The sequence below is a fragment of the Saccopteryx leptura genome, chromosome 7, assembly GCF_036850995.1.
Source record: "Saccopteryx leptura isolate mSacLep1 chromosome 7, mSacLep1_pri_phased_curated, whole genome shotgun sequence".
In the NCBI taxonomy this organism is placed as follows: domain Eukaryota; kingdom Metazoa; phylum Chordata; class Mammalia; order Chiroptera; family Emballonuridae; genus Saccopteryx; species Saccopteryx leptura.
In genome coordinates, this window is record NC_089509.1 from 91,813,591 (window position 1) to 91,838,426 (window position 24,836).

The 24,836-nt window shown below is 41.6% G+C and overlaps 1 protein-coding gene across 2 annotated transcripts in view; it reads left to right on the forward strand.

Annotated features, from left to right (window-relative positions):
- Positions 1-24,836, forward strand: part of PARD3B (par-3 family cell polarity regulator beta) — a 1,075,922-nt gene that overhangs the window by 1,004,658 nt on the left and 46,428 nt on the right. For both annotated transcript variants that reach the window (XM_066346722.1, XM_066346721.1), the window contains one exon: positions 13,649-13,728. In XM_066346722.1, the coding sequence (XP_066202819.1) occupies positions 13,649-13,728 (80 nt within the window). The remainder of the gene's footprint in view (positions 1-13,648; positions 13,729-24,836) is intronic.

A 24,836-nucleotide genomic window follows, 5' to 3' on the forward strand; every position in this document is an offset into this window, starting at 1 on the left:
CTTTTTATTTTGGCAAAGTTTTCATAGCATTTGGACTTCCAGTATCTAGATAAAAGATAATTTGGAAGAAAGTTATGTTGGTGAAATTGAAGAACTCAATAATGAGTTCTGTGTAGATGAATCAATGCCCAATTAAATGATTATATCAAATTCAACTTTAAATGCTGAGTTAAAATAATCATATTTTAATGTAAGATGCCATATATATAAAATATATATATATATATATAACCTGGAAGAGCAAAGTCATATGACCCAGCCTGGTAGAGAAATGGTATGTTCTAATTCATCCCAGTGTTTGATTAATAGAGAGAATCTGTATGCTGAGAATTAGAATAGATTGCATTAACCAAACTTATTTTCATTCCATAGTTCCCTTTCTGTTTTCTGTTTCTCAGTTTTTTTCTATTTCCCTGTCCACCGCCCTTTTCCAGGCTCCCTTCTCTGTTTATCACTTCTTCACCACCTTCTACAGAATCTCTTCTGCTTATTCACTGCCACTTTCACCTGTTCTTGTCCCTTCGCAGCATAAATATGAACAATCAGAGCAATATTTATTGCTTTATTCATTCACGCAATAAGCACTTATTAAGCCCTTGACATGCTTAAGGCACTAACCTTACCACAGAACATGGGTATTCTGCCGTAGGCACAACACAACATCCTTAAAATATCCGAAGGGATTAAACCATAGAGCATGTATGAGCGAGGCAAGATAAAGCTGGAAAGTTAGGTTGCTGCAGGTTACAGAAAGCTTTTATGTGCTAGTTAGTAGAAAACCATTGATGAGTGTGTGTGTGTGTGTGTGTGTGTGTGTGTGTGTGTGTGTTTGGTTTTTCATAGCAGGTTTTGACACAAGAATATTGATTTTCAGAATGTCATGTTTAATCCTTCCTTTCTCCTCCTCTTGTCTTCATTCATCTTTCTAGAACGTGAGCTCTGCTAATATTGTAGTGGGTTGCAAAATAATTTGCTCAATATAAATTTAGGGCTAATGTGTGTCTGATTCCAACATTAATGGTAGCATGAGTCTGGTAACACTGTGAAGCACATAGGCGCTGTATACACATCAAGGTCACTTGTCAGATCAGTAGTTATGCCTAATGAGGACAGTAATTATTCCTATCAGATAAGGTTCCCATTCTCCTGTACTATTATTTTCAGCTTATAGGATCTTCCCTCACTCTAAGCAATTACATAATTAAGTTTCCTAGTAGTTTTGATTTATACTCCAGATCCAAGTTTAAATCTAAATGGTAAAAATGATTGTAGTTATTCTTTTATGGAAAATGAAAAAAAAAAGGACCACATAAACAGAAGAGCTTGAAAGTGGCTGTCTTAATAGGACAGGTGTCATAAAACTTCCTCAAAAAACATTTTGATGATATGTGTTGCAATATTGTATATGGAAAAGGAACTATGGAATGAAAATAAGCTAAATCTTTCTGTTAACCACCGCTGAATAGATTTGAGACTTCTGTTTCATTGCCTCAATAAATATTAATAAACAAGGTGATATGCCAGGCCTTGAGAATGCAATGGCTCAAAAAGAGGCATTGTCCCAACTCTAATGAAGCTTAAAATCTGATGTCTTGTGTAAACCAAATTGGTAGACTGACACCATGCATTGGATACTAAAAAAAAAAAAAAAAATTGTACATAATACCAGCTATTTTTATAAAATGTAACTCTTTATTAAAAGTTACTTTTATTATACCCAAAATTAACATATAGACATATATTAATACCTTCTAGCTATGTGAAATAAATTTGCTAGGCAATTTTATTTCAGTATATGACTTTGATGACAGTAACCACATTCAGAGTGCTTGCAGACAGTGACAATTTCACATATTCCATCTCCTTGCCAGCATAGGTTCATTTGAGCTTTCAGGTCTTATGCCTCCGTTCTTTGTTTAGGAAACAGAGCGTCTGTAACTATAATGATCCCTGCCAACCTCTGAGACAGCTCTGAGAATGAGAAAAGCATTATTTTAAGGTCAGACAGATCTTGGTTCAGATCTTGGCTTCCCCACTGTATGATTCTTTGGCAAGTTACTGTAACGTTCTCTGAACTTTAGTTTCCTTGAGTGTAAAATGAGGCAAAGGTGGAAATGGCAGCATTGATTGTAACTCATGATACTGATTTTAGAGTGTCCCCAAGAGTCACTTCTTTCTAGTAACTAGAAATGCGAGTAACTAGAACTTGCCCACTGAATAAACTACAAAAAGAAAACATTTTGAAAAGGTTACAATTTTACATATATTTACATTCTTTAATATTTATATTTTAAGTATACTAGAAAGCTTTAGTCATGAATATTTTTATAGGGGTTATTAGTTAAAAACATAACATGAATTCAGAAATAATACAAAAAACCTTTTATATCATTTTAAGATTTGGACACATTTTGAGGGTCAACTTTGATTCTCTTAAGATGAGTAAAGAACACTATCACACAATCAATACAGTAAAACAGCAGAGAAATAAATAACTCACATATTAAATCCAAGAAACAATTAGAAAGCAAATTCAACAAGTACTGAATACTAGAATCTATTGTTAACTGTAACCAAGACTCCACAATATTCCTGTTTACTCTTTTCTTAGGAAATACAAGACAGGTATACAGACAGAGTTCATAGGGAATGCTGTTCTTAATTCCTTTTATTCATCTTTTCATGAAGTCTTTGTCTTATATTGATTACGAGTTTATATTTCAGCCAGTGTTGCAATATCTCTATTTGTAGGTAGACAGATTGAGGAAAGGACATGAGGAATAGTGTCTGGCTCTTTAATTAAAGATGTAGAGCCCATTTTCTCTTCAATGTATCTATTGGCAAGATGCATATGCACACACACACACAGTGCATCTGATAGATGAAGCCAAATTTGTAAAATCATATCCACAATCATAGTTTCTATGGTAACTGTATCTTAGGCCCAGACATAAACAGAGCTGGGCAGGAGATGTCTGATTTTATTTTCTCCAAAGACAATCAGAAGAGAGATAATTCAGGTTATCAAGATGTGGCAGGGCTCAGTGTACTTATAGCTCATCCTTGGTGTAAGAATAATATTTAATGCTTAAATTCTAACAAAATACTTTATAATTTAATAATGTTGCAGATTATCTTGTTACCTTTTCATTCAGCTTTAAAATAATTGTTGTGAACCCATATAGAGTTGTGGTTACTGTAATGTAAAGGAACTATATGAAGGATAACTTTTATAGGTGTGCGTAAATTAGGAGGGACTACAGGATTTATTTCAATCCAATATTTTAGCTCCAGCATTTTACAAGGGTGGAAAATGTAAGCACAGAACAGTTAAAAGGCTTACCCAAGAGTTATTTTTAAAATATTTTTATTTGCTGTGTTTTCTAAACTACCAGATGTTCTAAGCTAGTCTATAAGCTGAATACCCAGTTATTTGACAAAATTACTGAAGTGAAATTAGAGAAAATAAACACTTCAGAAATAATGGTTTGAACGAGTGTGCATACTTTTGCTTCTCTAGATAGCATATTTGTAAATACATCTCAGGAACAATTTAGTTCACATTACCAAAGAGAAATAATTAAACAACCTATTTTGATTTTTTTTTTTTTTTGCTTAAATAGAGTACACAGGCAGTCCAGAGTTATAAACGAGATAGGTTCTGTAGGTTTGAAAGTGGTTAAGTATTTATATGCACAGAAAGATAAAAATAAATACCATGTTAAGACAAACATCTGTCTAACTTGCATTTAATAGGTCAATGTACTGTTCCAAGTTACACACAAATTCAGCTTAAGAGCAAACCTACAGAAACTGTCTCGTTCGTAACCCAGGGACTGCCTGTGGTTATTTTCCCTCCAAACATGTAGCGTTTTAGCAGAATGTCTTAATACTAGGAGATGCTCAAAGCCAAGTTCATAACATTTTAGACGTTTTTTTATCATGTTGATGCCTTCAAAAATCTTTTAGCCAAACCTATAGCTAGGTAAGAGCAATGTAATTCAAAGAAAGCTTCTGGAAACAGCTCAGAAATATCTGTCAGGGTACCAAGTTGAAACGAAAGAGGCATTATTCCTAAAATGGCATCTAAATTTTTATACTTTGCATCTTAATCTTATGAAGTGTCTGGCAGCACGAAACTCATATTTTGTAATGGATCTGAGTAAGACATATTTGTGAACGAGGATGTTATAGATAGGTGAGTAAGCCATATTGCAACTTTGCTTAGCCTGCCCATCACGGAAGCTTTTAAATTTCCTCGGAAAAATTGACTTAAGGGACATAAATTACAGCACTGGCAAAAATGTGTCTTAACCGGTAGGAACTGGAAAACGTTCATTTTGAGGGGTTTGTTTCCCATTTCTTATTGTCAGACACTTGCAGAAATTTGTGTGATTTGTTTTACTTTTAGTGAATTGTTTAAAAAAAATGTTTGGAAGAATATTAAATCTTCCCCTCCACCATGAATCTGAAAGTGGAGGAAATGGGGTTAAATGGCTTCTTTGGTATATTGCTTTATGAAACTGCTGATTCTAGCAAGGCCAGGCTAGAAATATATATTACTTTAAGGAACCCTGACTCTAAGCAGCAAGCTTCTTGCTTTTGCAAAAAAAAAAAGAAAGAAAGACTAATAGCTTTATTTTAACAAGGGCTTTTACCACCCCAACCAGCAGCAAGCATTGAGGGAAAGAAGTTGGAAGAACTCTCGTGAACTAAAAGCATCTTAATTCAACATTCCTCCAAACACCAACCCCATCTGATAGGCTGCCATAGGCTGTCCTAATCCAGCCAAAGGTGGTCACCTGCCATGTGCTACGAGCTCGTGTATACCATGCTACGAGCTTTTCAAGTCGTGTTGAATAAGCTCTCTGAAGCTTCACTTCCTTGAGGTTTGTTACGAGAGAAAAACACATATGCCACCAATCCAAGCGTCAGTTCTAACATTGCAGCATTGTGGAAAGACTAGGTTTCTGCTATGGCTTAAGTCGAGATCATTTCTATCAGTTGTATATTTAGATCATTAATAATTAAAAAAAAAAAAAAACCCTGCACAATGCCAAGTGAGATAAAGGGTTTCTTTTAAAAAAAATTAATTGGATCAAAGCCACTGACCTTATTTTTTTGTGATGAGGGAAATGACCTAATAAGGAGTTCTTCAAGTGGGAACATTTCTGAGTCTTGTTGCACACAGAACAAAATGAGAAATGAGCTTGGAAATGCTGGCGCCTGTCCTCGCTCCCCTCACTCCCTCCTGAAGGGGCCTGCCTTCCTAGGGACCTACTACAACTTATAATTAGTTTCTTTTTGGCAGCCTTTCTAGCTGCAATTTCCTACCCTCAACTCACAGCTATTCGCAAGAATCTTTGTACCCAACACAATAATCTTTATTGCCGCCATTTCTGATTGGGATATTAAAAGTTGATCAAATTACAGGAAAGGAATAGATCAATTATGATTTATCCACCAGTGGGATATAAATAGTCATGATTATTCATTTTGTGAAATATATCTAGTAGCACAGGAAAAGGCCAGTAATAAATAGGGAAAAACTGTATGCACCACTAAAATGTGTATATATTTATAAATGTTGACAGAGGTCATCTTTGGGCGGTTCTCCACAATAATTATTTAGGGAGAAAAAAAAACCCAGTTAAATCTGTTCTTTAAATAATGGATCACCAATTTATTCCCATCATTTCCATTAACTAACGGTGCATCCCTGAGGGAGAGGACTTGCTCTCATCTCTGTGTCTTAGTACTTAGTATGTGACTCTCTTTAGGAGACACTAACAAATCCTCATTTACTTGAAAGTATTAATCTCATTTTCAGAGTGAGCATGAGAGCATAAGACAGTACAAACAGAGGTTGTTTATTCATGAGAAAACTATGAAGATTTTTAACACCATAGAGTCTGGCTTTCTCTATGCTGAAATCACTCTTAATAAAGCACCAATCACGATCTCATTGCCAAGTCCTGCATACACTGTTGCAGACATTATTAGTCACTGCTCAGCTGCAGAGAACAAAATCCACTCTAGCTAGTTTAAGTAGAAACAAATTTATTGCACCATGTTAATGGGCTTACAGCATCATAAGGAAGGCTAAAGGAACAAATTTTTGGATAAGCTTTTGGGAGTAATTTCCCAAGACATACTATATAACGAGGCAACCAAGGGAGCTGCTCCAGCTCCACACAGGAAGCCTGTGGTTCCACAATCACAGAACAATGTCTGTATCAAGGGCCACCAGAATGGGGAGGGTGCCACAGTGAGGAAGCCACCTCTAGTGCTGCCTCCGGAACTTGCAGTCCACCCCGGAAACGGGAGATGTTTGGTACATCTGCCAAAACTGTCACAGGAAAACCAAGCCGCCTTTAGTCATTCCTGCTCGAATAAGCAGGGAAAGTGTAGCCACTGCCTCAATTCCATTTCTCTAATGGTATGGCCTAACTTAAATTATACACAGTACACTGACTGCTTGGGAATTCTAGGAAAGGTAGATTTTATTTTATTTTTTTTCTATTTTTTTTTTTTTTTTTTTTTTTTTTTTCATTTTTCTGAAGCTGGAAACAGGGAGAGACAGTCAGACAGACTCCCGCATGCGCCCGACCGGGATCCACCCGGCACGCCCACCATGGGGCGACGCTCTGCCCACCAGGGGGCGATGCTCTGCCCATCCTGGGCGTCGCCATGTTGCGACCAGAGCCACTCTAGCGCCTGAGGCAGCGGCCACAGAGCCATCCCCAGCGCCCGGGCCATGTTTGCTCCAATGGAGCCTTGGCTGCGGGAGGGGAAGAGAGAGACAGAGAGGAAAGCGCGGCGGAGGGGTGGAGAAGCAAATGGGCGCTTCTCCTGTGTGCCCTGGCCGGGAATCGAACCCGGGTCCTCCGCATGCTAGGCCGACGCTCTACCGCTGAGCCAACCGGCCAGGGCTGGAAAGGTAGATTTTAGCTTTCTAGGCTCTAGAGTTCAGGATACACTCTGCAAGGATGCAGAATCTGGTAAAGCATGCCAACAGACAATATACACCACACACCTTGTCTTACTGAAGAAGCTCTTGACAGCTCTTCATACTGTTGACCATTTCCTCTTCCACAGAATTCTTTTCTCTGGATTTATATAGCACTCTTTCCTCATTCTCATCCAGACCAACTACTTTTTTTTTAAATATTTTTTATTTATTCATTTTAGAGAGAGACAGAGACAGACAGACAGACAGAAAGGAGGAGCAGGAAGCATCAACTCCCATATGTGCCTTGACCAGGCAAGCCCAGGGTTTTGAACTGGCGACCTCAGTGTTTCCAGGTCGACACTTTATCCACTGCGCCACCACAGGTCAGGCTAGACCAACTACTTTTTATCGCTCTAAGTTCAACTTTTTTTGCCTGCCCCTTACGTGATAGTGTCGCTAAAGAATTTTTGGTATTCCCTATTTTCATTGCATTTTTTTTTTCTGGTACATCTCCACAGACTCTCTGGGCATTTTAATTTTTTCCCAAGGTTTTAAGGATCATCTACAGGCTAAATGTTTTCCAATTCTGTATCTCTAGTCTACACTTTTCTTCTAAATTGCGAACTTTATACTCAGTTATCTATCATACATCTCCATCTGACATCCCAACTCAAACTCAGTATATCTAAGTATTACCTGCTCTTACTGATACCCCTACATTTGTTCTTCCTTTAGTCCATTGCTGACAGTTACCAAACCCATCCAGTTGGGCATCATTCCACCCACATCCTTCCCATTATAACTCGGTCAGTACTATCGGACCCACCTCTTTAGCATCCTTAGGTCACTCCCTTTTCTCCATTCTTTGAATATCCCCTATTTAGGCCTTTATTATCTCTGACTCACACTTGACTGGAACTCCACACTATGGCAAATATAATCTCTCTAACCTATAAATATGTCCAATCAGTTCTCATGTTACACTTCTCAAAGGTTTCACTGTCACCGAAAGGTAAAATCAAGTCCCTTGCCATGGAATATGAGCTCCTTTAAGATCCACCCTATGAGGCCCTGGCCGGTTGGCTCAGTGGTAGAGCGTCAGCCTGGTGTGCAGGAGTCCTGGGTTCGATTCCTGGCCAGGGCACACAGGAGAAGCGCCCATCTGCTTTTCCACCCCTCCCCCTCTCCTTCCTCCCTGTCTCTCTCTTCCCCTCCCGCAGCCAAGGCTCCATTGGAGCAAAATTGGCCCTGGTGCTGAGGATGGCTCTGTGGCCTCTGCCTCAGGCGCTAGAATGGCTCTGATTGCGGCAGAGCAACGCCCCAAAATGGGCAGAGCATCGCCCCCTGGTGGGCATGCCAGGTGGATCCCGGTCGGGCACATGCAGGAGTCTGTCTGACTGCCTCCTCATTTCCAACTTCGGAAAAATACAAAACAAAACAAAAAAAAAAGACCTGCCCTATGTCTGTATCTCCAGAGCTTGGACTCTGGGGGCAGAAAAACCTACTCTTTACATTAGATATTCCATGTACTAGCTGTATCACCTTAACCATCTATTCAGTTTTCTTATCAGCAAAATTAGTCAACCATTGCAGTTTTTTGGAGGATTCAATGGACTATGAAAAAAAAAATTATTCCTGTCCTTGACACTCGATAAGTGCCAAATAAATGTTAAATTGTGATAATCAAAGATAAACTAAATAAATAGAGAAATAGTCCCTGTCCTTGGATAGGAAGACTCATTATTGTCAAGATGTCAGTTAGTTCCAACTTGTTCTGCAGATTCAATGCAATCCCAATCAAAATCCCAGCAAGTTATTTTGTGAATCTTGACAAACTAACTCTAAAGGTTAAATGGAGAGGAAAAAGACCCAAAATAGCCAACACAGTATTGATAGAGAAGAACCACATTGGAAGACTGAACTGCCCATCTCGAGACTTACTGTCAAGCTACATTAACCAAGACAGTGTGATATTGGTAAAGGATAGACAAAAGGATCAATGAAACAGAATAGAGAATGCAAAAATAGACCCACATAAATATAAGGAACTGATCTTTGACAAGGGAGCAAAAACCATATAATAGAGCAAGGATAGTCTTTTCAACAAATGCTGGAACCAGCTCAGTTCCAGCACCTGAACAACTGAATAGCCACATGCAAAAAAAAAAAAAAAAAAAAAAAAAAAATTAAACTACACACAAACCTATGCTCTCCACAAAAATAACTCAAACTGTATCACAGATCTCAATGTAAAATGCAAAATTATAAAATTTCTAGAATATAACATCGATAACAGAATCTAAATGACCTTGGGTTCGGCAATGACTTTTTAGATATACCAAAGTTATAATCTATGAAAGGAAGCATTAAAACCTGGCCTTCATTAAAGTAAAAAATTTCTGCTCTACAAAAGATACTGTCAAGAGAAGGTAAAGGCAAACCACAAACTGATAGAAAATATTTGCAAAAGACATATTTGATAAGGACTGTTATCTAAAATATATAAAGAACTCTTAAAACTCCACAGTAAGAAAACAACCCAATTAAATATGGGCCAAAGACCTTAATGAACACTTACTAAAGACCTTAATGAACACCCACTTATTTACCATCAGATGGTAAATAAGCATATGAAAATGTATTCTACATCATTTGTTATCAAGGAAGTGCAAATTAAAACAACAAGATATCACTACATATCTATTAGAATAGCCAAAATCTGGAACAATAACAACAAATGCTGGTAAAGAGGTGGAACCATAAGAACTCTCTTTTGTTGCCAGTGGGAATGCAAAATGGTATACATCTACTTTGGAAGATTGTTTGTGGGTTTCTCCCCAGACTAAACATACTTTTACCATATGACACAGCAATCGTGCTTCTTGGTCTCTACCTGAAGGAGTTGAAAACTGATGTGCACACAAAAACCTGTGCACGGATCTTTACAGCAACTTTATTCATTATCTCCAAAACCTGGAAGCCACTAAGATGTCCTTCAGGAAGCGAACGGATAAATAGTGGTATGTCCAGGTAGTAGAATATTACTTGGCACTGAAAAAAAATGAGCTATCAAGGCATGAAAAAACATAGAAGAAATTTAAATGCAGATCACAAAGTAAAAGGAGCCAGTAGCAAAAGACTATATACTGTATGATTCTAACTACATGATGTTCTGGAAAAATAAGAACCATGGAGACAAATAAAAAAGATCAGTAGTCGTTAGAGACTTGGGATGGGGAGAAGGATGAAAAGTGTAGCGTAGAGGATTTTTAGGGCAGTGAAAATATTCCGTGTGATACTATAATGGTGGATAGATGTAATACATTCGTCCGACCTGTAGAATGTACCACACCAAAAGTGAACCTTAATGTAAACTCTGGATTTGGGGTGACAATGATGTGTCAGTGCAGGTTCGTCGCACTGACACATGTACCACTCTGGTGGGGGCGGAGATGATGAGGGATACCGTGTAGGAGCGGAGGCAGGCGGCAGATGGGAATTCTCTGCACCTTCCTTTCAATTTTGCCGTGAACAGAAATAGAATAAAGTCATTTTAAATTAAAAACAAAAGCATTCAGTGGTGACAATAATGGTTATAGTCGTAGTGTTAGCACTAATGGTATTGCTGACTGTTCCTCTTGTCCTATCCTCAAGCCTCTATTTCTTCCTTAACCAACATCTTGACCTTCCCAGAAAACACAGCGCTTTTTTTTGCCTCCATGTTGTTTCACTTTTGTTCCCGCTACTTAACAATGCTGTTTCTTGCTACTCCTATACTGATCTGCCCCTAAAAACTTCTCCTCATTCATATTCAAGTTTTAGAGGAGACTTCAACACCCATAGGAAGCTGTCTTCAACTCTCCCAGGTGGACTTTGGTATCTGATCCTTCAGACTCCCGCTGCCTCCTCCCCCAGACTGACACCCTAGCGGTGATCTCATTGGACCATAATTGTTTGCAGACCTCTATTCAGTATTCAAAGCAACGAAGAAATCCAGTCCCTGTTCCTTCCATTGAATAGACTGCCTGGCATGGCATTAGGATGCAGTAGGTGCTCAGTAGTCACTAATTGAACAATTGCCTTAAAGATGCTATAATATGCATAGAGAAGCACATGATTATATACACAAGTGATGACGAACAGAGTAATGTTTTTAAGGATTTTTATTTATTAAATTTTTAAAGAGAAAGGAGCAAGAAAAGCAGCAGGGGGTGGGGGCGGAAGGAGCAGAAAGCATCAGCTAGTAGTTACTTCCCGTACGTGCCTTGACCAGGCAAGCCCAGGGTTTCGAACTAGCGACCTCAGCATTCCAGATCCACGCTTTATGCACTGAGCCACCACAGGTCAGGCAGAACAGAATATGTTTTGGTGAAAAAAAATGTCATCCACATGTTGAAGCCTGACCTATGGCTCTCCTACTTTCATGATAGTTTTTCCCTAACATTTTCAGATGTTATCTGTCGTACTATGAGTAATGGACTGAGAGGCTCTGGATCACACCAGAGTCCAACAGCATCCTTGAGTTATTTCATTTTGGATGCTTGTTTTCCCAACAAGACTGAAAGTTCCTTAAGAATACAGATCGCCCTATACTTCATCGAAACTAGGAAGCTAGTAGCTCAGCAGAACACCAGCTGGCATGTGGGCGATGCCCCCCAGAGACACCAGAGGGTTGACTGCCATCGTTGGGCGAGGCCAGTTCTAGATATCCAGGCTGAAAGCTTCAACATGGAGTTTTGTGGTCCCAAGAAAAAGATTAGTTGTTAATGTATACAGCTGCTTTTCTTGCTCTCTTCTCTCTAAAAAATAGCAATAAATAAAAATATTTTTAAAAATTAGCCATGCTAAGGATGTATAAGTGTAAGCTTTTCCAGAAACCACAGTGAATTTAACATTATTTTCATAGTTATGTGCATTCTTCCTGCATTAAAAAAAAAAAAAAGTTGAGCTTTGGGCGGATAGCTCGGTTGGTTAGAGCATTGTCCCAAATCATAGAGGTTGCATGTTCGATCCTCAGTCAGGGAACATACAGGAACAGATCGGTATTCCTATCTCTGTCTCTCTCTCTCTCCTCACTCTAAAATTAATAAAATAAGCATTTTTTCAAAGGTTGGAAACAAATAAACTGTAGATGGAAGTTGCTGATGACACTACTGTCCTTCATGTCTTTTTCTGCACCATTCATTTATCCTGTCTGTCTGACACCATCCTTACCTCTAGCCTTTGTTAGAAAAGTCAGTGTTCAACCCTCTCTCTGTAGCTGCTTGTAAGTTTGTATGTGCAATCCTCATCCTACCCAGGAAGCTCACTGTGCACTGTCCTCTCAGATCACTCCAGCTACCCTTGTTCCAGGGGTTGGTGAAATAGGATGTTTTATAGAGTCCACTCTGATGGGCCTCCTGTAACAAAGCAACACCAGGAATAGTATCTCTTAGTCTAAATGAGTGTGTACACTTGCTTTGCAACACCTCAGTGACAAACCCACACATTCTGCCCAAGCTGAAATGGTGGTTTTCTAGAGAACTAGGACTTCGAGCAGGAAGAGAATGACTTCCAGGTTGAGTACTACCTTGAACAAATGTTCCTACTGACTTTGACACTCTTACTTCCTGTGTTTCCCGGAAAATACTCCCTTCCTACAAAATAACAGCCAAAAGTTTTCTAGTTACCCCTTTCCTGCCCATTATGTGAGGGCTACCCCAGCACAAGAGTGAGCACATGAGTGATCAACTGAGCCACATAAACAGGTAATGAATCAGTCAAGTACTTTTAAATACCTGTAAGTGTTCATTCTACTTTTAGTTAATCGATAGATACAGAAGGACTATATATAAAGTTTTAAGATTCATGGAACTAACACACTTCATTGAGAAACTACTGGGACAGTCACTGCCCTTCAGAATTTCAGAGGCTGATAGAAGAGACCCAAGAAGAGAGGAACACAGGAAAGGGGGGAAAAAAACAATGAAGACCAGCACTACACAGAAAATAGTTAATCACTTCTCTTTGGTTGTTCGTAAGTGAGGGAACTAAATGGAGTTTGGGCGAGGAAGGGCTTTGTGGAAACTGTGGAGTAGACGTTGGCTCTCCCTAACACCTGCTAGTAAAGAAAAGTTTCACTGAAAAGGTGCTTTTAAAAATACAGTCCTTGTAACAGCCAATAAGAGCCTAAGGAGATATGATGACTCAGTGTAATATGGGATCCTGGAACAGAAAAGGACATGAGGTAAAAATCTGAATAAGCTATGGGCTGTAGTTAACAATTCTGTATCCACATTGAGTCAATTGTAAGACATGTATGGTATTAATGTGAGATGTTAGTAATAGGGAAACTGGGTATATGGGAACTCTCTGTACTACTCAATTTTTCTATAAGTCTAAAGCTGTTATAAAAATTAAAGCCTACTTTTTTTGAAGGGTTCTTACAGCCTACAGATTATCCCTGGCATGGTGACAGGAAGGAGTCAGTTTGACAATGACCCTTATTTAAAAGAAATGACATTGTTGTTTGTTAAATGCCGTGTTTGTGGCTTGATCATCAATTCGTGTAGTGATACTGAGTTCTTGCTTGCTTTCCCATGGTTGATTTTTGGCAGGCAACAGCAGCATTTGTGCACTGATTATAATTTTGAGCTGCATTGTCAGAAACCAGGGTGTATCATAGATCTCCATCTCTAATTACTTTTCTCTCCACAGGTGTCTGGAAAGGGTCCAGATGGGAATGCACACAACCTGCGCTTTGAGGGGATGGAGAGGCAGTACGCATCCTTACCCAGGTAGTTCATCGAGGGGTTCTCCCATCACCAGCTCCCCCACAAATAGAGTCTTTATTGAAATCTGCATGAGATAGAAATCTGGCTTTGTAATAGGGAATATGTTATAATGTTGCCTCGCTGCCGTCTGCTGCAACCCTAGTGCCATCTTCACAACTGTGCTAATAATTGAAACACTTGTGGGTTATTTTTTAAGGGAAGAAAATACTATATCATTGCAATTGAACATGTCAGCCAGAATATTGGATACTGAATGGAAATCCTAAGCCATCGCTATAAAAATGGTATTGAATATCCCGCACCAAGCTTAGAGACAATAAAATAGTAAATCCTCTCTCCTACGAGGTACTCACAAGAAAGGGCAAGCCAACCTTCACGTTGGAGCTTCATGTGGGTGTTAAAATGCAGGAGAGAAATGTGAACGTGGGAAGGTGTCCTTTGCTTGATTCAGAATCTGACCGCATTCTTAGGCAATAAGCAAACATTTATGAGAGGCAAGGGGGCCTGTTCGGGAATGGAAGAACTGCGTGGGAAAAGTTCGCTTGGCGATTCTGGCCTAAGGCGATCTACTGATTCTGTAACTAGACACCCCTGAAATGAGACACAGTTCTCAAAGGTCGGTGCTCTTATCTGGGAGATGAAGAATCATTTTAGCCTATCAGTAGCACATGACAAAGAGGAAACCTTTCCAAACTTAACATGCAGTGCAGCTACTATGGGAGTTAAATAAGTTGAGAGTGTGAGAATTAGTGAGTTTCGGGGGAGGGGGGACAAAGAAAAGTCAATGACAGCCAGAAAACTGAAATGTTACAAAACATGTCCTTTAAAAAAAAGAAGAGGAGGACCTTAAGTTGTACTTACCATCAAAGCTAAGTTGGGAAATTGCTACCTCAGAACTAGAGTTACTGTTTTGTTGCATGTTGTTTCTACTTCTGTGTGTAAATTCACAACAAATTATAACAAAAATAACATCCTGAAAAGTATAATAGGTATTGCCTAACCGACCATCTGCTCTTACATATAGTATGTTGATTGTCAAACGTAATAAAACCTCAAGTCTAGCAGAGAACCAGTTTTTAACACGGATTGGGCAGGATACCCAAAGTAAAGCCTTTTAAAGACTTCTGTACCACTATATTTTAGTTATTCCCTGTTTTATTTTTTTTATATTTTGTCTCACAGTATTTTTTCCCATCCTTGATTTCCTTCCTCTCCCCATTTTTTCCCTAGCCTAGTATTTTGGTTTTCATTTTAGGAGAATGGAAGTTGTCTCCAAAATTTGTTTTAAATATAAAATTTCTGGCTTTCACTGTTGAAGTATATGGAAATTGTGGTTAAGGCAGATGGAAAGTAGTATGTGAGAGGGAAAAAAAATAAAAAGAAGAAAAACTGGAAACAGTTTAGTGTCTTCCTGGCCAACCTAAATGTAGACTGAGGAAATGGATTTTTTGGTGCAAATCAACACCACAGAAATAACATGTAAAATCCTATCAGTTTCAGTCATTCATTCATTCATTCCCCATATATCTATTGCTCATCTAGTCCGTATCAGGCCCTAAGAATATGGAGACTGGGGACACAGTAAGTCCATCATTAGGACCCTACAGTACAGGACAGGAGGCAGCAAATCAGCCTTTTCTGACAGTGCTACAAATGCTTAGATTCGTCATTATTCACATAGAGTCCTCTGAATTCGCAACTTCTATTTCTTTTTACTAATAAGCCCTGAAATACTCAATCATGGCTGAATCTAAACAAGTCTATTTTAGGATTAAATACTGCGGAGGTATTTTCTGACAAAGGCAATATATTTATGCTGTTTGTGGCCATCTAGCAGTCATCACAATGTATGAATTGATAAAAATCCTGCCAGCCCCAAGAACATAGCTGTAGCTGAACAGAAACATCTTAGGCAGAAAACAAATGTGACAAACAGTCCACTCACTCACACACACGAGGGTAGCAGTGATTAGCTGCCTGGGCAAAGTGACCTTTGTGGCTACCTGGCAACCACGTTGCCATGATGGAGAATAAATAAGGCTCAGGCAAATGCAAGAGAGACCCCTGGCACCGGCTTTTAAATGGGGAGGAGGAGCTCAAACTCAAGTTTCCATCTCAACATCTAAAAGGTAGATGCAGAGTACTCTCAACAGTGTGCCCCAATCCTTGGAAGGGGGGGCTCTATATTTACCCAAGCTGCAGAATGCAGAGGCCATGAGTACCCTGCCAGCCTCCGACACAGCACGCAGACTCCACGCTGGGTGCTGCGACATTTACCTGGTATTGACGGAGGAGGCGCTCAAAGGGCTGACTGAGAAAGTTGGGAAAAGGAACAAACCCCAGCTGTGAAGCCCTTCTCAGTTCCGTGAGATAACTTGCAACACAGGCAAGAACAACTGGATATATGAACAGTCAAGGACAAACGGTTCGAACTTCCTCTCATACCCCCTGCCCTCCCGAAGACACAAAAGTCACGTAGGTCTGCAAAGAAAGAAGTCAAAGAAATCAGGCACTTGTCACAGGAAAGCTAAAGCTGTAAAGGTATGTAAGATGTAAGAAATCTAACTTCGGGGAGCTCGGGATTTTGGTGCTACTATTCTCACGTGCTTCGCTGGCCGCTAATACATTGCCTTCCTTCATTAATTAAGTTGTCTGAGTGTCTTATCCTCCATCGGGGTTGCTTCCTGCAACAGTGTTCTAGTCTTCCAGGCCCTGGAGGGTCTTCCGTCCTTCTGAGTCCATCACACCAGCCCCACTGCCCTCTCCCTTCTGCCAAGAGCTTGGGACAGCACATCTCCTTAAGGCACAGGATCCCCTCTTGGTCATAGCAGCAGGAAGCTTTAAAATATTTATGGAGCTACACTTTGAAATAAAAGTGGGAATCATTCTCTCTATAGGAAGTCAGTGGCCAATATTATAGGGGACTTAATATGCTACTGACTGACTGATTTGGTCGCTGTGTTGTTTGTGGAGGGTTTTCACAGGAGATTTTAAGATAGATTCCCTAATGTTGATTTATATGCCAACTCTGGAGCCGTGGACACAGAGGGAAAATGCATCCCAGTGGGCATGAAGTTGGTGAATAGCCCGGGTCAAGGGGCACCCTGCTAGGTTCTCCTGGAACTCTGTCATCTTTAAAGTGGGCCCTTGCAGCCGCTGCCAGGCTAAATGTCACTTCAGGACATAAAGCCAGAGCCCCGAGCCAGTCCAGGAAAAAGACAATTCCTAGCACTTAGCAGTTATGAGGCTGCCTGAGCCTAAGGGCTAAGCGATGTTAAGTGTTATTGTTAAGCAATGTGAAATCTTCTGCCTCTGAAGAAAAATGACTTGAGTTCCTTTCTCCTGGGGGTGTTGTTGGGAAAGCAGAGCCTGGTTGTAATACAAGCTCATTAGCAAGCACCAGGCTTTCACCAGGGCCTGTATTCTACCATCCCATCCAGCCCCGGTTTTCTCTGATAGTAAACAGATCGAAAGAAGTATTCCCTTCCCCTGGCCTGACACAGATTATTACTCCCCCTGGTGAGTCGGGAAGGGGCTGTTTCCTAGGCCACTGTGAGAAGCAGATGTCAGCGTATGTATTTTCGCAAACAGCTTCTTTTTCAGCACAGCCTCCCAGGCCTTTCCATTCTCCCCGGCCCCATTCTGACCATCCAGGCTTCCTCGCAGCCAGTCCTTTCACAAGCGAACCCTTCTCTCCTGGCTCAGGCCTCTGTCATTCCCACCTGGCCCATCCCTGGCCCCATGGGAGCCCATTCTCCCTTCTCTGCAGCTGGCTCAGCGCATCAGCACATGACCCGGCCCTTCCGGGCTCGTCATCAGGCGTTGAGTCCTAAGGAGTGAGCAAAAAGGCTCCGCATCTCTTCTGTGCTCCTCTGTACGTGGGTGACGAAAGGTTGCTGGAGAAACTCATAGAACTGCGTTCGTGGGTTCTGCTGCAGAACTCACATCCTCCAGCCCCAGCCGCGCCCCTGCTGCTGTGCAGAGCCTGTTAGCCATGCTGTCGGCTCCCCTGACTACCCCACTGTGGCCGTCCCAACCCTTTTCTCCTCCTGTTAAGTTCTGTGGAGATGACCAAAACCCCCAAATCCAGTCTCTAAGGACGACCTCACTTCCTTTTCTTTATGACCTTAAAATATTTAACATTAGCTCCTCAACAGATCCTCCCTACACCTCGGACTTGCTGTCGGCCATGTTGTCATTAACACACACTTCCTGAGGGGAGATGAAGAGGGACTTGCTGTCGGCCATGTTGTCATTAACACACACTTCCTGAGGGGAGATGAAGAGGGCGGGACTTGGAGTCAGGCCATAATCACAGCTCCAGCTATCACTTCTCACCCGCCTGAGCTTGGGTCTGTGATCTAACTGCTTCGGGCTCAGTTTTTTCATCTATGAATTAGGGGCAATATTTGGGTCTCTGTTTAGTGCTGCTATGAGTATTACATACAATAATGAAGAGCCTGCCTGGCATATTTCAAGAACTTGTTTTAATGCTTTAGCTCTTCTTAATTGTATCTCTGGAGACGATGTGTTCTTTAATGAGTCAAACCCATACAACAGAGCTCATTCTTATGGGCTTCTCATGGGCCCTGGACCATCAACTACCCCTCTCTGTGTACCTCTTTAATCCCCTTGACAATTGCTTTCCTCTCTCTTTCTACTACTGGAAATGCAGAGGCTCTGCCACACAGCTCACTGAGAATCCCACAGCATGCAGAAGGACAGAGCCAATAGCTTCATGGAGGTGCACTGAGGATATAACCAAAGCCAAATGATTAGCCAACTTGGAGAAAGGACCGGCAGTCCAGATGGTCAGGGACAAGAGGATGTAGCAAGCTGAGATGATCTGAATAAGCTGTGCTGTGGACATGCTAACAGACATCAGTTCTTATAGATGAAAGTTCATATAAGGGATGCAGGATGCTGACTCGGGTCTGGGCAAGAGGCTGTGGCACCTATCCAATAAGAGGTAGATTCAGGCCTAGAATCTCCCCAGTGGTGGAGACCATGTCCAATGTGAGTAGGCCATGAAGGCTGAGCTTGCCGCCCTTGCTCCCAGGACAGATCAGGTGTGGGAACTGCACTCTAGTTACTGGTGGGAGGCAGTCCTAAGATACTGCTGAGAGGCGCTTGCTGCCTCAGGACCAGCCAGTGCTGAGCATGCAGCTATGATGACTCATAGCCAAGCAGGGCTGAGGTGGCAGAATTCACCCCAGGAACTTGACTCTAGTCCATCAAAGAAGAAAAAGACCTCCTTCCTCCTTCAATTCCCACATATCCTACTTTAGGAAGAAGTGCCCCTATACACCTGTTGGCTCTATTTCCACACCACCCCCTGACACTCTAGCCTCTTGCCCCAGGCTTCAGACCACACCACTGATACTTCCGGTTCCTGCCGCCTCCAGCCCTTCCCTTTATGCAGACGCTCTCTGAGCAGCCTCCTTCGTTCCAGTGGCTTCAGTTCTCATCACCATGGTGATGATTTCAAAATGAACCTGGTTAACCTTCTCTCTCACTCTTCTTGTGACCCCAGGTACAACTGCCTGCTTGACACTTCCGTCCCTTTACCTCCAAGGTACTTCGGAGTCCCCATGCCAAAAGCCAAGCCTTCTTTAGCTCCTCTTCCTTTTAACTTCCGTACTATTTGTTTGGCACCATTCCTGTGCCACTGAAAATACCCTGAATTAGATTATGAGTTGTTGCTGTCCCTTTCCACCCTCATGGGATTATAAATCCCTTGAAATAAGAGTTGAGTTTTATACCCATCATTGTTTACACCCATCACCAGGACCTAATGCAGGACCATGGACATAATAGGTTTGTAATACATTGGAAACGAGATGAGAATAGATTTGTTTTTATATAAGTAAGTTATGGGAAAGAATTCCTCCCAAGCTTTCTTGACTATTTCAGGGTACTGCTTTCCAATATAAGTATTGATTTTTCATGGGAACATCTTTTTTCCCTAAAATCAATGTCTAGTGAGCATTTACTATGTACTAGGCACTGTTCTAAATGCTTTGTATCTGCTGACTTACTTAATGTGCACAGCAACACCTATTGACTCAATAGCAACCCTATTATTATCCCCATTGCATAGGCAAGGACACAGGAATAGAGAGAGTAAGTAAAATTGCCCATTTCACAGCTAGAAGTGGCAGAGCTGGGATTTGAACCCAGGCAGTCTGGCTGCAGGTTCATACATTTAACCACTAAAACTAGGATTATCCAGCTCAGAGTCAGGTCCAAACTCAGCAATTATCACACTCCTTTGTATTATTGGCTCCCTGTCTGTCTTTCTCACTAAACTGTAAGTGCTTTTGAGCACAGGGACTGTGTCTTATTCATCTTTGTATATGACACAGAACATTACTAATATACAGGTTAGGTAATGCCTTTCAACCGTCTCCGTAATGCTGTCATAAAATCAATTCTTTTCCCGTTCCCTTGAGCCCTTCTCCTGAAATATGAACAGTTTAATGTGTAATTGCTAGATGAACATTAAGCAATATACTTTACCTACCAAAAAGAGAATCCTGTTTTGTTAGAACACTCCTGAGAGTTGAAAAGGCAGTATCTGCAAATTGGTGCTTGGGTTCTTTAAGATTAAGAATAATCTCTATCCAGGAGAAACGAAGTGATGATAAATTTTCTGGTAGAAAGCTTCAAGAGCTCTCCCGGGGTGAGGGACGCTCTTTCCGAGACGGAGGTGAGACAGAGGCCTGCTCTGCCTGTGTGCGGCTTCCTTCCCGCCCAGCTGTCGCTCTCACCCACCTTCTGTAAGTTACTGGAGTGGTGAAACCAAACCGTCTCCCTGAACCTCTCAAGCAGCTTTAACTTGGCTGTGTAATGAGAAGCAGCATCCTAGAACTGAGTTCTGGTAGAAAGAGCAACTTGGGAAGGAGCAAACAGCTTATGCTTGCTGCCTAAGAACCTAAAATACACTTGCTTTCTAAGTGTGTTCCCAGTGTTTTGGTATTGGGTGGGATTGTGTTCAGATCAGAAGAACACGCAATAGGAACACACTTCTGCTGTAACATTTCCTTTGATTCATTTTGTCAGTTTCAGCTTTCTTTCCTACATATGCCTTTGCCCATCCCCGGGAAGCATGACTCCAGTCACAAGCGTGCAGCTGACTTGGAAGTTGACAACCTGCGCTGCGCCTGCTACTTGTGTCAGCCCTGAGAGCATTCTGTCTGGGCATCCTCTCCGTCCCTGACTGCCATTAACCTCACTGCTTACAGACACTTGCCCTCTCTCATTCTCCTCGTTCTTTTCTCCCGGTAGCCTCTGCTCTGCTCACAGTTTTCCATTGCCAACCTTGCATTGTTTTATGACACTTGCTAAGCAGGTGGCAGTGACATTCGAGTTCTACAAAGATATCCACCAAGGCCACAGTACTGGTCTTCGCTGAAGCTAATCTAGACAGTGATAAAAACAAGTCCAGTGAAAACTTGAGCAGTCAGCACTCTGGGTGTGTGTGTGTGTGTGTGTGTGTGTGTGTGTGTGTGTGTGTGTGTGTGTGTCTGGTGTGGGTGGGGGTTTTCCATCTGGGCCTGTAGAAGTTGATGAAGTCCCCACACTGCCTAATTGAGTAGAAGACCAGTGTGTCAAATGAGATGCTTCATTGGGAATATATGAACTGCTCTCTGCAGTTGTGGCAGCCGGTTGAACGGTTCAACCTGAATTTGAGGTCATTTCAGCTAAAAGTCATCCCCGTCCACACGTCTCTAGACAGGGGCCCGTCACACATTATCTGATATGGTGAATCGTGGCCAGTCTCTCTGACACCTTCCTGGTGGCACAACTTTATCTAAGCTGCCCTTCTTGCTGTGAAAGGCCGCCTTTCAGAGCCCGTGGCTGTGGCGGCTGCCCTGACTTCGCAGGAAGGCTGAGATGAGCTGAGAACGTGTCTAGATCGCATCGCCTGCATATCCGCATTTGACAGAGTTTAACGCCTTTTACAGATCAATGAAGCTCCCCCCCCCCGCCCCCAGACTCAACTTCTCCCCCTTGCTCCCAGGATCCCTATATTAGAAATCTAGTCTCTACTTCCCTGTCCAGTAGAGGCAACTCCTTCTTTAACTGGCCTCTCTGCCACCACCTCACTCTTAATGCGGAGGACCAAATGATGAATTAGCAGTGACTTAATTCTTTGTGAGATTAGGATGTCTCCATTGTCAACTCAGACTTCCTGAAAAGCACAAAAAGCCTTCGCATGGAATACTGCCTCAAGATGCCAAACAGCTGAGATCAGGGGGTTAATGCTACTGCCACATCATTTTTATGTCACTTAGTTCCTCTGATAAAACTCCATTGTAATAAAACTTTTCATCATTTCCTCATGGGCAATATATCCTTGATGCCAGTCGGACTATTTGATATGAATTATTCAACCGGAGGCCTCCACCATTATGAGTTTAGTTAGAATCTTAGTGATTTAAAACATGTTAAGACCCATTACAGTACTGATGTCCCCAAAATAGTTGTAACTGAACTTTGATGGACCACATTCATATATTACATTTCATAGTTCTTACTTGTTCCTCATTTTCCCGAGAAGATTCTAAACTACTACAGATTTGCTTGGTAAGCACTCTTTTCAGAGGAACAGTGTGTGCTTGCTATTTTAAGAGTGCCAGATCTGAGGGGGAAGGAAGGGGGTGGGGGAAGACATACTCGGTGGGACACTTGAATCTATGTAAACACAAATTAAAATCATAAATTAAAAAAGAAAAAAAAAAGAGTGCCAAATCTGCCATTACCTTGAACTTGAAACCTGTTAAACTTGGTAAGCTGACTCCCATGTTTTCCCTCCTGCACATATTTAAGGAGTTTTAGCATTTATTTCCCACTTCTCCAACCAGAAGGAAAGGTTACTTTGTGCCTAGACACCGGCTAGATTTTGAGTGTTGCTCTGCACCTAGGTGTTTCCTAGTGACTTCCCGATTCTGTCATCTGCCCCCAAAAGCGCATGCACCAGGGTTATTGTGGTGGGTTTCCTGGCCGTGCTGAACTGTTTTGCAAAAGACAGCACGTTCGTGGCATTTCCTCCCTCTGTCCTCTGCATCTCTCCAGCCAGTCACGACCGCCCCTCGGCCCAAGTTCCTGAGTTTGCTGAACACAGGTTTTGTCCTAAGCCCAAACTACTGCAGGCAGAGAGACACTCGGAATAAACCAAGTGTATGAATTCATTAAAATATGTGGTTTGTATGTGTTTATGAAGCCTGTGCTTTATGATGATTTCAAATGACGTACATCACTAAAACATACAGGCATCTTGGATGAAAAGCAAGTACCTCCCCCAGTGCTCAAACACATGATATTATTCAATAGGAGTCATTAAGAGTAAAATCACTGGGTTTAGTTCCCATTTGTATGTACTGAAATCTGCATATAGATCATTTCAAAGGTGTCATGTTCACTCCTAAAGTATCCAATTGTATTTGAAAAGAAAATCAAACTAAGAACCATTAAGGCAAAGGAAGTAAGAGTGATATTGTAAGTGTATTGAGTACCGACCATGGGCGAGGTATTTTACATGCATTGCCTCATCTTATCTTCACCATCTAACTGAGCATAGTCATTGTGAGTGCTGCTCATTTCACAGAAGAAAAACAACCACCCTCAAGGTGACATCAGAATGAGAACTCAAACTCAGTTCTTTCTGGTTTCCATTTTATTTCACTTCGCCATGCCGTGGACAGATGATTTAGGGAGGGGTAGGAATAAATCAGCTTTTTCTTGAGCAACATGAGTCCATGGGAAGGAAGCTATCTTATTAAAAACTATGTTAAGCCCTGGCTGGTTGGCTCAGTGGTAGAGCGTCGGCCTGGTGTGCAGGAGTCCCAGGTTCGATTCCCGGCCAGGGCACACAGGAGAGGTGCCCATCTGCTTCTCCACCCCTCCCCATCTCCTTCCTCTCTGTCTCTCTCTTCCCCTCCTGCAGCCAAGGCTCCATTGGAGCAAAGTTGGCCCGGGCACTGAGGATGGCTCCATGGCCTCTGCCTCAGGCGTTAGAATGGCTCTGGTTGCAACAGAGCGACACCCCAGATGGGTAGAGCATCGCCCCCTGGTGGGCATGCTGGGTGGATCCTGGTTGGGCGCATGTGGGAATCCGTCTGACTGCCTCCCCGTTTCCAACTTCAGAAAATACAAAAAAAAAAAAAAAACTATGTTAAAACACATCCATGTTCATTATCTTTTTGGGTTCCAGAGAACATGAAAAATGTTGAAACCTAGAGGTGGTGAAAAGGTAATAAAATACAAGACAAATAGTAGGGAATTTAAGGGAAAAAAGAAAAATACTTGAGAAGTTTGCCATTTTTAGTCTTATATCACTATAAGTTTTCCTAAGCAAAAACAAGATGTCCACATTATTTTACAACAAGTATTCTGTTCCTATATGGAGCATAAAGAAGGGTGTCAAGGGCTCTGCCTAGGGCTTTGCAGGCATGATGGTAATATCCCCCCGAGTGCATGCACCGGGTGCCCAGCCCTCAGACTGCACTCTGCACTGCCCATGGGACATGGGGGATAGGAACCAACACTTGCTGGGTATCTAATTATGCTCCAGCAACTCTGGTGGGTACTTTAAATATGTCACCTCATTTATTTCTATTAACAATCCTGAAATATTATTATCCTTATTTTATGGATGAAGAAACCGAGGCAGAGAGGTATAGCCAACATTGCACACAGAATAACAAGGGGCTGCCTTGAATTCAGTCCAGCCTGTACTACCTTGAAACCCTCTAGACTCTCCATGAATCAAGCTGTCTTGCACCAGGTTGGCTGTAAACAGATAGAAGAGAAGTAGTCAACGACCATCCTGTATTGAGGCAGCTCTTGCTGTGCTGACCCCTCCCACCACGACCACCACACATACACACCCAAACCACTGCAATATATAACTGCAGGACATTATGGTGGAAAAACCCCTAACAGGCATTCAAAATTACTAAGAACCACACAGCTCCCCTTAGCATATATAAACACCCACTTCCTTCCAGCTGAAATATCTTTTAAATAGTCCTCTTTTTTAAAGACTGCCTCTTTGTTACACTAGAGTTTAAAATATATATATACCAGTTGGTTCCTCGCCAGCAATT